General features: G+C 38.5%; 1 protein-coding gene across 1 annotated transcript in view; it reads left to right on the plus strand.

Annotated features, from left to right (window-relative positions):
• Dcdc1 (doublecortin domain containing 1) overlaps positions 1-17,183 on the plus strand; it is a 402,846-nt gene that overhangs the window by 39,733 nt on the left and 345,930 nt on the right. The window contains exons 3-4 of the mRNA XM_036186665.1: positions 367-520; positions 975-1,137. Coding sequence (XP_036042558.1) covers positions 367-520; positions 975-1,137 — 317 coding nt within the window. The remainder of the gene's footprint in view (positions 1-366; positions 521-974; positions 1,138-17,183) is intronic.

The following is a 17,183-nucleotide window of genomic DNA, read 5'->3' on the forward strand; positions in this document are numbered from 1 at the left end:
GAAAAATCTTAGCCATTTGATATCCCATGATATTAAGCCCTACTATTGTTTTGGCGGTCAGGACGTGGCAGTTGTCTGACTGGCTCGGATTCTTCATGTCCACAATCTAAAAAGAATCTTTGGGGTTTGACTAGTAAATGGCTAGAAGGATTCATTCTGAGAGAGGAACAGTCTTGGCAAACACCCTATTGTGTGTTTCGATGCTGAAACAATGTTGATCTTGTTGTATCAAAAGTTTTGTTGTGGGATCTTCTTATTTGTAGGAACAATTTTAAGGGCTTCTATTAGAAAATTGTGGGATAGCATTTTTTAAAATGTTTTAAGTAATTAACACGCACCAAGTTTTGTGTTTTTTTTTTCTTTTAGATCATCAGAGTCCTCTCTAAAATTAAAGTCACCCCATAATTGCCAAGGATTGTCTCAGAGATATGAACTTCAACCAAGAGTCATTAAGGTGACAGCGTACAAAAATGGATCTGGAACAGCCTTTGCCAAAGTTACTGCACCAACCATCGCCTTGGTAACTAATATCCCAACATTTTCAATGATTTAACCTCTTATTCTCTTTATAATACAAACAAATATGAAAGACAATATTGTGTTAACATTTTGTGTAAACCTGAACCTGTACATTGCTTATATAGTCATAGGAATTTTGCTACTACTTCTTTTTTAAAGTAAACATAACACTGGTTAGTAATTAAGCAGATTAATTAAACAAAAATACAATGACTATGCATTTGAGAGCATTATTAAAGCACAGAATGTTTATAGATAAAACTAGACAATAATGAGATAGTTTTCCCATTTGATTTGGGTTTTTGTTTCCACATTTTCAAGTGCTGGGAAACAGTCACAGCATTGATTGAGTTCCTGAGTCTGGTATGTGACTCAATTGGCCTTCTATTTTCGTTCTGTGGGCATATGCTGTTTTCTTTGTCTATCACTGTGTCGTACCTGTGACTTTCTTCTAGTTGCTGGAAACATGCACACACAAGCTGAATCTGAACACAGCCGCACGACGAGTGTTCCTGGCAGACGGCAAGGAAGCCCTCAAACCTGAAGATATACCCCATGAAGCCAACGTTTATGTTTCAACAGGAGAGCCCTTTGTAGATCCGTTCAAAAAAATTAGAGGTAAAAAGGAAAAGGAAATAACATACTTCTCCACAATAAATTGCTTAAGGAGTGCAATTAAAAAATGATTTTCTTCCTGTCTTTTTTGCATGGTTTAACAAAACTAATGTTTACGCATTTACAGCTCAGTAAGAGGATAATGTGCTTAATGAAAGAAAAATCCACTGACAGCCACGTTTATTGCCCTTCATTAGCATTGGTGCTTAATTTAATATAGATCTGAATAGACATTAGGGAGCCTGCAGGAGGTTAAATGGTGAAAATATAATAAATTAAATCAGAGATTATTGAATTTACTGTTTAGTTTCTGTGACACTCAGCAGACATAATTCATTAGATGTATGCTCTCAGAAAATACTTCAGAGTTTCCAAGATCATCTTTTCACTTACACTCTTGGTCTTTTTTCAGATGGCATTAACATAATTAAGATATTATGGCAAGTAACAAACAAATAATTCTATGAACATGTGAGTCTCCCAGTAACATTACTCATAAAGTAAATGCTACAGTTCAATCTTAATTTTTTAACCTTTAAATATTTATATTTATGTTTTTATACATAGAATCTCAGACAAAATTTGTGCTCAGGGTTTTCTCCCATGTCCTTATATTTAAGATTTCGGATATGTGAAGATTTTCTAAAAATCAAATAAAGCCTTTTCTCAACACAAAATCACACATTTAAAGAAAGAAAGGAAAGTAGCAGCGTCTTCAATCCTTCTTCCAAGCATGTTGTACAGAGAGCTCGTTATCCAGTGTTCCACACAATGGGCTTTAGGTAATGGAAGTGACAGCCTCCTTGTAAGAACCAGGGTGTCTGAATGCTGTGCTCCCATGTTCTGATACCATATTAGGAGCAATTTCTCTGCCACTCCTATAAGTTGGGGGAGCAAAGGCAAGCCTAGACAGTGAGTGTACGGACCAAAGAAAACTAATTCAAGAGTTCATTATCAAGGAGACAATGGAAGTCCCCCATGCATTAATGTTACTGTGTGAGATGACACTAGAATTTTTTATCATATTGGTAGCACTTGGTCATCAGAAACAAGCAGTTTCTGAAATTGGGACACTGTGGCACCTGTAAAGGGAGCTGTTGGCACAGCACTCACTGTGCAATGATGCAGACTCACATGCTTTCAAATTTTGCTTTAACTTCAGACAGTGGTTGTCTTATTTTATATCCATAGAAACATTTGCTTACACAAAACAGTTTGATAGGCAAATGTTTCCATAATGTTAAAAACTTCATATATTTATGCATTATCTCTGCACTAAAATCTTTGATTAGTTTTATAAGGATAAGAAATTCTTACCTTCTAGTGAACAATGGTATCACAAAAGAGATATATAAAGATTATCTCTGTAGGTAAACTAAGAAAAAAATTCCTGGACATGTATGCACAAAATAATGATGTCATATTTTTAATGATTCTTGGTGGATGGTTTTTAAATGTACAAGCTAATTTCTTCTCCCTTCCTCATTTTATCCTTTTTAAAAGCCAAGTCCAGGGCAACAACAACAACAAACTTGTCTGCTTTGTCTGCTCATCTTTGGCTGTGTTTCATTGTGATATGCACTGCTGTTCTTTTTGCACCAAAATGTTGGCACATGCTCCTGAAAATTTCACACCATCTCTTGCTGGATCAGCAAGCTTAACCCACCAAAATCTGGTGTCGTGCAATGGTTTTTGACTGATAATCAATCTTTATGCTGCTCGACAGTTGTTACTGGGACACGGAGCAGAGCAGGTGGCAGATGTGTCTTGTCTGTTGAGAGAAGAAATTGTAGGTGAGCTTGGACACAGACTAGCACATCACATGTCCATTAAAAAGATGTAGGATAAGTACAATGGGAGAAATCCACCATCTAATTATTCTCATACTGAATAAACACTGACATTTGGTTACTTGCAAAATATTGAGAACATAAATGTTTATATAAACACACACACACACACACACACACACACACACACACACACACACACACACAGAGGGTGATGCTGAATTTACAGGTATACTGTGAAAATAAACCATGTATGAATGACACTGAAAACAGAAAACAAGCTTAGCACAAGGAGATGCAAAGCATTGCAGAGGGCAAGCAGGAAAGCCTCACTGGCCAGCGTCAGTGTTAGTCACACAGCCTTCTCAGCTGCACGTGTGTTTTAGAGACAGTCAGCACAGAGGCACCAGTCAGTGACCTGGCATTATTTTAACTTATTTTCATTCTCGCAGCAGCTTATAGGAGATTTCTATGTGCCTGCAAGGGACCAGCCAGAGGAGCTGAAAGTAAGGGCTAATAGTTGTCTAGCTACCTTTTATTTTTAACCATTCTTTCATCTCTGATTTAAATTCAGTTTACTTCAATTCAATAAAAACTTTAGCCAATGAGCATTTTTACTGTGTGCCTACTATGTGTTTAGCCCTGGCATAGGGATAGAAATCCAGGACTTTGCAGAGTTTAACAAGGTCTGTACATCATAATGTGAATACTTAGTAATAGACACACAATTCAACAGTGTATATCAAATATACAGGAAAAATATTTATCATTTTATTTCTCCCACAAGATGGTCAAATAAGTCAGCATAATATTTTGGTAATTATATTTCCATATTTTATTGGTTTTCTTACTAAGGTTTAGAAAATCAGTGTAGGTAGTGAAAATTGCCTCTTATGGAAAGTAACCCCAAATTTACTAAGAAAAAAGCCCCCAGCTCTTGTCTGATGGTTTACACTGTTCATTGTCCCTTTGAATATCATTGCTGACAGCCAGTGTTACTGCCTGTGAATGACTAAGAGAGGTGTCCACACACCTCAGAATACACAGTGGTCATTTAGAGGTCATGCCAAGGTCAAGACTGACAGGAAGCATTTCCTGCTAAAATGTAGAATTAAACTATTTCCTGTATTTTGAATTGAATACCTAATCAGAGAGATTAGGATGGAAGATTAAAAAAAAAAGAAAATTGGAAATAATCAAAAATGGAAATGTTTTATATGAAATTATTCATGAAGATGTTTTACTAGCTCTTTTAATTCAATCATGGGGCAATTCTGATATTTATTAATGATCATATAAAAAAGAGGCCTTTAAACAAGTTCTGGTTATATTGTTTAGATTTTATTCAGTTTTCCATAGCATCTGCTTGGTGTCAGAAAAGAGAAAAAAATTCCTGTATCCAATCCATGTGGTTTTAAGAGTTCAGCTACTTGATATCTGCTAAAGATAAAGGCAGCGCCCTGGTATGACTTAAGTATTATAAAGAGGGTTGGGCCAAGTTCTATTGTGTGGAATCTGATTGTAAGAGTTTGTTGTCCTGTGTTTTCACCTCTTTAGATATGGCACTCTGCTATTTGGCTCCCAGAGCTATCATTTGTAGCAATTCCTTTCTGCCCTGAGCTTTGTTAAGGAGAGTGAAGGTTGAGTATTATGGGTAAGACTGCACATCCCTTACAGGCTGGAAGATGTAGTCACGGGGAAAATAACCATGAAAGGAGTTCTTGGTACTACACCTAAGATCTATATTTAAACCTGGAGATTTTCTGCTAGCTGCCATGTGATCTACCAAATGAAATAATTTGCTGTGACAGCTTGTGATTGACAAGAATATGTGTGAGCACATTTAAAACGGGCCAGCTTTTCATGTAGAAGTAAATGTCAGTGAAATGATGGATTCTCATCATTTTAATTATTGATGATTTGGAAATATTTCAATTCCATGACACACAGGACACATTATAAATAGCAGCATAACACTTTTTCTCATATCTGCGTCAATAATGAAATGTTCTGTCATATTTTGTTTTTCAAAAAATGCATTAGTTTAATGAACATGGAATCATGCATTATTGTTTCCTTATATGTCTAGTGAGTTTGATTCCAATGGCTGCTTTATTCTGCCAAAGCTAACTCTAGGCTTTGTGACATGTATCTATAGGGTTTCCATGCCTTAATTCAGAGTTAGGCTTAGTTTTCTCATATTCTTTTCATTGTTTTCTTAATATATAATTAAATAAGATCATTAGTCTATTTTATCTCCCACTTAGCTGCATATACTCAAAAGTAGGAAGATAGCATTATAGAAAATAATCTATTTTGATAACTGAATATAAAACTAAAGTCATATATTTCACACATTTCCCATTCCAACTCTTAAAAACTTTAGTAAGTATGTATAAATGAATGTGGATTTGAAGTCACTTGCAAAAGACCAAAAAGTGCCTCTAGGTGATGGGAAAATGGAAGCATATGTGTGTATGTATGGAAGCATCTCTTCTGCTGTCAAATGCAAAGTCTTTGAGAAACACCTGAATACTTAGTATTTTCATGGAATACTGAGTTGTGTGTTTACATATAAGTCATGATTCTCTAATAAATAATTCCAAACCTATTGCTACCTGTACACTCTAAATGATGTTTTGTGTATGCCAAGCACCCAGTTATGAGCATTAAGTATAATACACTGTCTACTCTCACATCAGAGTATATTATATTATCTGTGGTTCCAAAATCCAACACTGTGTAAGTCTAATTGTTTCCTTACTCATTTGGTATCTGAACCTTATTTAGCATAAGTAGTCAAGTGAATTGTTGAAATGTAAATCATTTCTTAGATTATGGGACCCCATTCTGGGTTTCTCTGGGAAAATTCCATAATACATCATAAATAGGCCTTTATGTTATAAATATCATGTTAACTTTAAAAACTCACTCTTTCTCTGTGTATGTATGTGTATGCATGTGTGTGTGTAGAACAGAGGTCAATGTCAACTGTCCTCCTTGGTCACCATCCACTTTATTTTTTGACACAATATCTCTCACTAAACTCTTTGGCTAGACTGGCTGTCTCATGAGCCTGAAGGATCCACATTCAGTTTCTATTTTCCTACTTCTGGCATTATCAGTGAGCCACCATGCCAGACTCTTTGCATGGATGCTGGGAATCAAACTCAGGTCCTCATGCTTGTTTGGCAAGCACTTTATTAAATGAGCCATTTTCCCAACCCATGTTAACTTTTTAGAAATCCAATAATTTCTAGATATCAGCCACACTTGAACTTAGTCATTTTAGAGGATTTTATTCTGTCCTCTGCAAAGCTTCTGAGAAACATTAATTCTCAATAGGACAGTAACTCAGGAGACTTGTAAATAATCTTTATCACCTCAAAGTAGTACATGGGAGAGCACAGTGACCTCAGCTCCCCAAATACAGCTGAAAATGATCACACACACACACACACACACACACACACACACACAAAAAAAAAATCTCCACCAAAAACCCATTGATCCCTGTGTAAGAAAGTAGAAGAACTGGTGTTAGCAAAAGGAAGACTCTCCTTCATTCTGTACATTTTCATCAGATATTTACAGAGTCCCTACATACTTCCAGACATTGATCCAAGACTTGAAGAGTAGTGTCAATAAGACATGGTCTTATGAAGCTTTGATTGCAATGAGGTAGATGACATAGGAAATGAATGAATAACTAAATATGGTACTTGTTGAAAATGTAAGTGCTATAAAGGAAATAAAATTTGATGTAGTAATAATAAAGTGTCATGAAAACAACAGAAGAAGAAAATTCTAGAACAGACAAATTTTTCCAGAACTCTTTAAATCAAATCTGTTAGAAAGTTCTCGACCTGTGCCACCTTTCTTACTTACCATAAAAATTTATGTATTTGATAGCTACTTTTCCAGAGTGGTTTGCCTTTCAAACTGTTTAGTTTGGAAGTTTCAGACATCTTGGAGAATGTGAGACACACACTGCTGTTTAGTGAGATGAACAATGGACTTGAAATCACTTGATCTGCACAATTCTCATCCCTCAACTATGATTGTGGGTAAACTGGTCTAGTGTTTATTTACAAATAGAGGTAATAATACCTTAAAATCCCTAGATTTTTAAAAATTATTTTCTAGTGAAAACAAGTTGCTTGAAAACCAAATGTCTATAAATCTCTTGTAGAAAACAGACACATAGAAATCAGAGGATTGAGGATAGCATGTTATAAATATAACTAAGATTCCAGGGCTTTTCACTGAAACCTTGTGTCCACTTTCCCAGAATAGTTGGCTGGCTAGGTTCAAGGAAACAACAACAATAATTCCTTTATACTTTCTTATCACTGCCAGGAAAGCAAATTACACTGTGAACCTGGGCAAGCACTTAATCTTTCTAAAGCCTGAGTTTCCTCATCAACAAATTGAGCGTAGTGAAACAGACCTCACAACATAACTGTGAGAAGTAAATAAGATGAGGTGTGTGAAAGCTTGGCATGTGGAAGGTGTTGAAAATACGTTGGTCCCTGCATTTCAATTCTTTTCTGTCCTTTGCTTCATCTTTGGGTAAGCTTGTTTCTGCAAGCCGTTCATACCTGTCACAGGTACTTGATTTTACTACCAAGATATTTGCCATGTCGGAAATCTTGAGATAAATGCAACTGAGTTCAAATACGCACCACACAGTTGCATGCATGACATGATATGGGGGATTCTAATTAGAAGCTTTGAATTCTCACTGTCTGTCATGTAGGTAAAAAGCAAGGCCTTTTATAAAGAGGCCCAATGGCCCTTATTCTGATCTGCCCCAAGAGCTGCATTTTAAGACGTGTTCTTGATCTTTACCTTTCAGCTACTGTAATTCATTTGAAGAAAGTTCATAAAGAAGTTCAGGGAAAGGATGTCAACATTTTGATTGGCACAGTCGATGGGATGTTTATGATTTTAATCAAATTTAAATTGAAGACATACTTCAAATGATGTGTCAGACTGGTGTTACTGAGTTAAAACCTAGTGACAACCACTGTCATTATTAGTTAAATATAGCCATCATGCCTATAGCAATAAATGATGACACCTAAGAACATGCAGAAACAAAGCTCAGGGATTTTAAGAAGAGGGAGTGACTAGAAACTCAAAGGAATGCAGGAATGTGACCTGGATCTCATCTATTTACCAAACACAGAAGCAATTGTATTCTGGGCAGATGATGTAATTGAATGTAGCAGTATGTTTTCTTACTGTCAGAGCATTTCTAGTTTATAAACTCATCTTGTACTCATCAGATGATTTGTTTGTTCATATTTAATGTCATTGTCTGTACCTGCCCCACAGCCACAGCATTATGTGTTTTCAAGTTTATTATCTAACCATGAAAGAATGAATTTTTGAAAATTAGTAAGATTTTTAGTAGGCTTTATGAATTGAGGCTCCAAGTTAGTTGGTGTTTGAAAATTAACAAGATTTCTGGTAGGTTTACGAACTGAGGTTCCAAGTTAGTTGTTATTTTAATGGCAGAAGAAGGAAGAATTCTTTTGCCTGGTACATGCAAAATGTGGACCACTTAGGATTAATTCATTTTATGGCACACGCTTTCATTTTTAAAGGGGGACTTGAGCAAATGCAGATAGCACAAGCAGATTATAAAGTGCTTTCTCTTTTTCATGATTTGATAAAGCACATGAAAGTAGAGCATAGATTGTTCAAAAGGAAATAGAATCCATGCTTGGGACACAGAATTATCTGAGTCTTTAGGAGAGTAAGTCTGTGAACAGTCATGGCCTCCTAGTATCTAGCAGCTGAGACATGGCCCTTCTTTAGCTAAGTATTTTGCAAGCTTATGCTAAGCCTTAAATCATCACTGGAGCCCAATTACCTCTTCATATTTGCATAATTGGATCTTAACCTCACCGGAAAGAGGGTCTCAGGAAGATAACAGCAACAAATGTGCAACCTTAATTCATCAAACTCAGTCAAAAGCCAGTTTTAAAATTAATTCTTTTATAGTTGGACAATAAACTTGAAAACACATACTTGTGCTTACTATGGTTCTGGAAGCCATCAGGCTTTGCTTGAATTTCAGTGAAAATGATAAGGAAGAAAGAGCCCCTTCTGTTGGCAGCTGACTAAGTAGATCAGAGACTCTGCTGAGAGCGATGCTATTAACACAGAAATTCAAGGAGAGTCCAAGCTGGGCACTGGGGCAAGCCTGTAACCCTAGCACTTAAAAACCTCAAGAGGATTGAGAAGATGGAGCCAGCCTACTTAGTGAGACCTTTCCTCTAAATAAAAGGGGAAAAAAAGCGGGGGTGGGGAGTGAACAGAGAGAAAAGCAGTCCTGGAGGGAGTGCAAAGCTCTACATGTTGAAACTCATGCTTGGGATGATGTCTGATCTGACTCTTCTCTGGGGTAGCTCCTGCATGGAGGGATACAACCACATTGCCTTCTTAATGTCCCTCTTGCCTTTATCATATTTATAATCATCAAATTGGAATTACTGATGAAAGGTTTGCCATCCCACCCAGACCACATTTACCTGAGGCAGAGACCATGATTGCCTTGTTCACTGCCTTTTTTTTTGGGGGGGGGGGGCACAGGGCTTGCCCAGATGTCACAGATGTACATTGTTGTTCAATGGATGTGTAGCCTGTGCAAAGGACCAAATGCATGAAACACGTGAGCCACTGAGGTGGCAGTAGAAGTGTAGAATACCTTCTCAGAGTAACCTGCCTGGCTCTACACAATGAGAAGACGCTATTCAGGACACCTAGGTTCACTTGACCCTTCTCCTCATATTCTTAGTAGTATCTTAAATACCATAGATGCTTTAAAATTATTATTAGAAGTAAGAAAAAAAGATGATTTCCCTTGGAACAGCTACTGCTTAGTACTGAGTGAGGGATCTGTGGGTATAGACTCACCCCTTTTGAAATTCCAACATGGGATAGGTGGTAGAGGAGGAAGGAAGGAATTAGTAGTGGGGATATTTATTTCCTTTAAAAATATTTTATGTATCACGAATTCTAATTGGTCTTAATAATAAAAATGCAGAGTCAGATATAGGAGTAAATGCTGGAAGATCAGAGAAGTAAAGGAACTAGCCACAGTGTTATGAATTTCATGAGTGGGGAACCCCCAGCTGGCCAGGCCAGGGCATCCCACACATGACGACAGATGCAAGGGCGGGGGATTGGGAGGTTGGGGGGGAGTCGGGGGTGGCTCGTGGAAAGTCATTCATACCCAGGTGCTGCATCCACGTGGAGGAGACTTTATTATAATAGAGAGATGAAGAGAAAGATAGGAAAGAGGGAGACAAGGAAGAAAGAGAAGAGAGAGAAAACAGAGTTGTGCACACCTTGTGGGAATGGAGAGAGAGAGAGAGAGAGAGAGAGAGAGAGAGAGAGAGAGAGAGAAAGAAAGGAAGGAAGGAAGGAAGGAAGGAAGGAAGGAAGGAAGGAAGGAAGAAAGAGAGAAAGAAAGAAAGAAAGAAAGAAAGAAAGAAAGAAAGAAAGAAAGAAAGAAAGAAAGAGAAGGCAAGGCAGGAGGTTTTCCTTAAAATGAGGCTTTTAGGGCAGGAAGAAGGACGGTGCCAGCAAGGGGTGAGTCAGAATACTAACATTGGCTTCCAAGGGGCGGGTCAGAACATTAACATTAACATTAACAATCCTCCCTTTTGATTATTATAAAAAGAGGTGATTATGGAAGCAACTGGGGGAACAAGGGCCCTGAATTCCCAAGACTGCTTCAAGCTGACAAGGGGCAAAGTGGGGAGGGGAACTGGGAGTCACTCAGGGCAGACGATCTCAGGAAAGTTCCTTGAGGCAGCTGAGAAGGCAGGCTGCAGCAGTGGTGTTCCAGGAGCTTGGGGGGAAACGGCACACCAAATCAGGAGTATAGAAGCTATGGCATCTGCTGATTCTCTGGAGGTCAGGCGGGAACAGTGAACCTGCAAAATATGCTGGAAAAATAGGTGGAGTCAGAAATCCCTGGAGATTGTTAGTTCTCATCAGACCAGTTGAGGGATGCACAACTGCTGGGAGGAAAGCGGGAGAGGGAGAGGAAGGGGAGGAGTTCTTCCTTAAAATGAGGCTTTTAGGCAGGGCAGGGGGCACCTGCGTCAAGGGGGCGGGCCAGAATAGTAACACACTTGTTATCTCTCCAGCTCTGTAGACCAAAAAGGGGCTGAGTTCCTGTCTCCACCCTGCCTTATCACTTCCTCTCTCTGCCCAGCCATATTGCTTTCTGTCTGTTGTTTATACAGACCTCCAGACCTCTATGGTTTAGTTCCACCCTCTGATCTTCAGGAAAGCTCTATTTGTTAGAGCACAAACAAAATATCACGACAATTTTTATTTGTGGGGTGTGTGTGTGTGTGTGTGTGTGTGTGTGTGTGTGTGTGTGTGTGTGACATGTCAGAGCATCAGATTCCCTCAAGCTGGAGTCACAGGTGGTTGTGTGTTGCCAAGTATAAATGCTAGGATCCAAATGTGAGTCCCTTAGGAGAGCAGTAAGTGCTTTTAACCACTGAGCCATCTCTCCAGCCCTGGGATTCTAATTCTTACAAAGGTACCAGAGAGTATTTGTCCTAGAAGCTGAGACTTTTGGGGTTTGAGGAAGACAGTGAAAGAAAGACATGTTAGGAAGTAAATTTGGGTAGAATTAAGGTTCTTGTTTTAATATTTAGCCTGGCTTGTGGCCTCATACACCCTAGAGTCACCTCAGGTTCCCTTAGTGCTCATACTGACCACTCCCACCATAGTATCTTTTTCCTCTGGTGGGAGGGGTTGTTGGGGGCTAAAGCTGAGTCTTTTCTGAGCTCCTCAGACCTTCCAGGCTGCTTCTCTTTCTTCTTGACTTTATATGTAATATGTTCACTATTGCCAGCAGCTTTCTGACCATGTTTTTGTTTTGAAGTCATGTCTTCAGAGCTATGATATAAACACATCAGTTCATCTCTCTCAACAGAAGGGTTCTCTGGGTTTTCTGTTCTCATTTGGGAGTTCTGTGGTCTACATTTTGAGACAGATTTCTAGGACTTTCTTCTCCTCCTGCCCCCATCTATCCCTAGCAGCTTTGTCCTGTTGCAAAATGAATTTTCTGTAATTCAAGGGAAGAATTTTTGAATAGTTCTGTCTGTTAAAAATCTAGAAGGACCTGCTTTAAGTGATGTGGCACTTCTCAGTGCTTCTTTTGAGGCACAGAGCCAGTCACCTCCTGCCACTGCTGCTCTGTTTCCGGCATATTGTGTTCAGTCCTCTCATTGTACCACATGACTCAGCCTTCACCCTACACTATATTTTCCTCCTAAATTTTGCTTTTCTAATTTTTCCCTGTTGAATGTGTTCTCTCATCCTTCCTGACCTGCCTTTTAAAGGCCTTTTGACCACTGAATTCTGGGAAGTTTCTCTACTTCATGTTCCTTCAGTTCTTGCATACTTCTGACCTGGCATCTGCCACACAATATGCTATCTCCCTTTCTTCTCAAACCAAGAACTATCTAACTGCAGTTTTCTTAGAACGGTGTCCACAACAGGGAATGCAGGGGAGATGGGCAATATGTGCTTATTCAATAAGTATTTAGGCAAATTATTATATGATGTAGAGTGTTGTTGGTTGTTATACTCTTTTGCCTCTTTGGCATTTTGGGGGGTGGCTGCCACCTAGCTCCCAAATAAATAAATGTACAGAGGCTTATTTTTTTTTCTTACAAATGCCCTGCCTTAGCTTGGCTTGTTTCTAGCCAGCTTTTCTGAACATAAACTATCCCATCTACCTTTTGTCTCAGGGCTTTTACCTTTTTCTATTTTATATACCTTGCTTTACATCTTCCTCTGTGACTGGTCCCTTGAGTTCTTTTCTCCATCTTTTCTTGCTCCTTGATCTTCTTTGTTCTCTCCTCTCCATTTATTCTCTCTGCCTGCCAGCCACACCTGTTTCTCTGTCCTGCCAAGCTCTTGGTGGTTCAGCTCTTTATTAGACCAATCAGGTGTTTTAGGCAGACAAAGTAATACAGCTTCACAGAGTTAAACAAATGCAACATTAGAAAATGCAACACATCTTTGTATCATTAAACAAATGTTCCACAGCATAAATGTTGTAACACATCTTAAATTAATATTTCATAACAGTAGAAGGCATAGGCCAATATTCTGTGCTTTCCTCAATCATTATTTCATCTTACTGCTTTTAGACAGGATCTCTCACTGAGTCTGTAGCTCACCAGTTGTCTACACTGGATAGTCAGCAAGCCCCAGGGATCCTCCTGGTTTTTTCTTTCTCCCATACTGAAATTTAAGTATGAGACATGGTTCCACAATTGTTCTGTGGGTGTTGGGAATCCAAAAATAGATTCTCATGCTTGTGGGGCAAGCATTTTACCAATGGATACACTTTTATGTTTAAAGGCAGTAATGCTTAAAGTTTATTTCAGCCCCAAAGTTTTATCATCTGAAGCCAATACATAGTATACACTGAGCCTTTGGACATTTTTGCCTCAGATTTTCTGGGTTATTCTCCACAATACATCAAGAAAACCACAACAATGAAATGGTTAATCAGAAATATAAATGTCTAGTTTTTTTCTCCATACACAAAGAATACAAATCAACATTTACCAAGTAAAAATATTGCTTAATATCAACACTATAGCTGCTGGGTTATTAGGCATTCTCTGTTCTAACATATTTTCCAAGTAATTAGGCATTGCAGAGTCCCATGCACTGTGTTTGATGTTGGCTTCTCAGGAAGGAACATATTCTTATTTTGTTAAATACACACTAATCACATTGTTTACAATGTACCCAGATACCAGTGGTTCAAAGGCCAAAACATTTTGCTTGTCCTAGATATGTCCTAGTCTAGTTGACGTACACATGCAAAGATGTTGTAGTTCAATAAAATGAGGGGCACATAGGTGGAAAGCCTGAAGAAGGCAAAGAAGGCCATTCTAGAACATGGTCCTGTGTGGAGTTCAGGGGCTATGGCTTAACAGAGAAGGGATGGGGAAAGCCTCAGCAAATTTGGAGTCAGAAAAGAATGTGGCATGTGCTAATAACTGATATGTACTCCTGGCCCTTAAAGGAACTTACCTCAAATTTTGCTATTGTAGTTGTTCCCAAGTAGAAGTTTGAGGCAATTCTTATGCACTGGAGGAAACACACAGTCTACCAGTTAGGGAAGAAGGCTATGCAGTGATCCAGCTGAGACTCTTCTCAGATGTACCTGTTCTATATACCGCAAAGATCTATGTGTTTATTTCATCCAAGTCTCATCCTTTTCATGTGCAAAATCATGGCAATGTCACCTACTTCCAGATTACTGAAAGTAAAATCAGATAGAGGTCCCCTGCTCCCCAGCCCCGAAGTTCCAGAGCTACAGAAAGAGGTAAAGCTCAGATGCAGGTGTGAAGGACCTGGATTCAGGTCCCACACTCTGGACTTTCTGCTATGTTGCCTATTCAATAAAGCACTAACATGTTTTACCCACCTCAGTACTATTTTACTACAAATTAAACTTTCTTCAGTTCTATAAAATTGTGTGTGTTTTGAGTGGGTTGTAATAGCACATGCCTATAATCCCAGAACCCAGGAGGCAGAGACAGAATAAAAACAATGAATACTTGAGTTTTCCCATGCTTATCAGTATCAACAAAAATCCAGAAAGTAGGAATACCTTAAAAATACATATGTAACCATGACAGCCCACACAATCCCTTCACAGGTTCAGCTCAGACAAAATCCCAGTGCTGAGAAGGGGGAGTAGCATCAGGTCTCATTCCTAACTGAGAAGCTGTTTGCAATTGACACCTGCTGGCAGAAGGCTTGTCAGTCACACTTGGGCAGGCCCCAAGCTCAGGAGTAGTGATCAACATAAAGCAGACTCCATGTTTGTTTGTTTTATGTTTGTGTGCACATACTAGAGAGAGAGTTGGAGACAGAGACTTATTTTATTTTGATTTTCATTTTTTTTTTTTTTAGAGAAAGGGAAAGAACATGAAGTTGGGTGGGTAGGAAGGTGAGAAGGATCTTGGAGGAGTTGGGGAGGCAAGATAATATGTGAAAAAAATTTTAATAAAAATAAAAATAAATCATATAACTTATAAGTATTTTTCCAACTTTCTTAAAGTCAAGGCTTGTTTTTAGAAACTATTTGGAATTTTACTTGCTTCATGCTAGTTCTGGCCATGGTTAAAGTAATTCAAAGGGTCCCCCTTACAGAGTCTCTAAGTCCAGACAATACTTTCTCTCTTGGCCTTGCTGGGCTCTGTTTCTTGCCATTGCTAATGAGTCTTTGGCTAAGCACACTGTCTTTGATTATGGCTCACTATTCCTTTCACTTACATGACAAGTTTCTTGCAATCCCCTCTGGCCAGATGGTTTATAGATTCTGGTTGGGTCCTGATGTAATAACAATTCATTCTAGATCTGCAGGAAGTAGGGGGTGCTAACATTGATAGAGTGACTTGAATGTGTTAGAACTGTGTGGGCATGCACACATGTGCTCATGGATGTGTAGGTCAGAGGTTGATGTTAAGTACCTTCCTCAGTTGCTTTCCACCTTATTTTTTGAGATAGTATATCTCACTTAACCTGGAGCTGTAATTCAGTTAGACTGACTGGCCAGCATGTCTTTACCTCTCCAGTGCCAGGATTATAAACATGCATGTCATCCTGGACCTTTTTTCATATTATATTTATTTTAAGTGTTTGTTTGTTTCTCTGGTGTTTTGAGACAGAGTTTCTCTGTGTAACAGTCCTGGCTGTCCTGGAACTCACTTTATAGACCAGGCTGGTCTCGAACTCACAGAGATCCGCTTTGCTAAAAATATATTTTTAATTGAAATAGAATTACATCACTTCCTTTTCTTTCCTCCAGTCCCTCCCAGCTGTCTTCCCGAGTTCCTTCCATGTGTCCTCCTACTCTCACGTTGGTGCCATTTTTTCTTTCTTATTATTTCGTACATTTGTGTGTGTGTGTGTGTATATGCATAAATAGAAATATATATAAATACAACCTGCTGAGTGTTTTTGCAGTTAGTGTGTTTATAGTTTCAGGTCTGCTTGCTGCATTGGACAAGTAGTAGGGGGGGAGGGTCCTGCCTGGGAGAGGCTAGTTCTTCTCCCAGCAGTCCTTAGTTGCCTGTCATTCTTGGAATTGTTTAAGTCTTATTTCTGCAGCCATTTCTGGTGAGACTGTTTCACTTCGTTTCTCTTTATGTCCGTCTCTTCTCAGCTCCACAGCTTTTTCTGTGGGTTTACTTAAATTCTTAATATTTCATATAAATGGAATCATACATCACTTTTCTGCTTTTACTTAGTGCAATGTTTTTTAGGTTTATCCTTGTTGTAGCATTCCTTTCCATGGTTGGATACTATCCCACTGTGTGTATGCTCTATAGTTTATCCATTCCCCCATTGGTAGGCATTTGATCTCTACCTTTCAGCCGCCAATAGTGCTGCTATGATCACAATGCACATGTACAAAAGCACCATTTCTAGGTAAAAGGAATCACATTTCCTTCGTGACAAGTGCTAACAGAGAATGATTATTTAGAAATTTGGGCAAACAGGTAAATTAGGTATTCTTAAGTGTATATGAATAGACATATTTCTCTTATTAGTACAAATAATAACAGATGGAAGCACCATTGTGTTCCTATATAATGTGTGATTTAAAAATAAGATCTAAAGCAAATTGAATGCATGAGTAAGGTAAATGGTCTATGTAAAAATTATTTATTTGTGAAATGAAACCTCTTAAAAAGAGAGGAAGACAGACAGCAGCTTAGTATGTAATGTGCTACATTCCTGTTTTTACCCATATATTTTTTGAAGCCTAACATAGTAATTTAGCTGCATTCCCATTAATATTACTGGGAGTTTCAAACTGAAATCCCTGCACATGTCTTTGAAAATGTCTAGGTCAAAGTAAACTGTTAATGAAAAGCTGTTCTTCACTTTCAGTGAAGTAGTTTTGAAAGCACCTCCCTGCTCCTCACAGAAGTGCTGTGGAAGGTCACTGATTAGAGGTCATCAGCTCTAAAGCAACAGCAAAAGAAAATGTATTAGAGAAGAAACGGAGTTTCCCCAAAGGGAAAAACACAAGAGTTCATGTCTCATGTTGTTTTGCAGTAGCAAAGGACACTGGACCCTTTCAGTGGACGCTTGAAGCCAGGTGCATGTGATCAGGGATAGAGACATGCTAAGGTGAATTTTAATTAGGACTAAATTGTGGTATTACTCTTTCATAGCCTG

This window comes from Onychomys torridus, chromosome 4 (genome assembly GCF_903995425.1).
Source record: "Onychomys torridus chromosome 4, mOncTor1.1, whole genome shotgun sequence".
In the NCBI taxonomy this organism is placed as follows: Eukaryota; Metazoa; Chordata; class Mammalia; order Rodentia; family Cricetidae; genus Onychomys; species Onychomys torridus.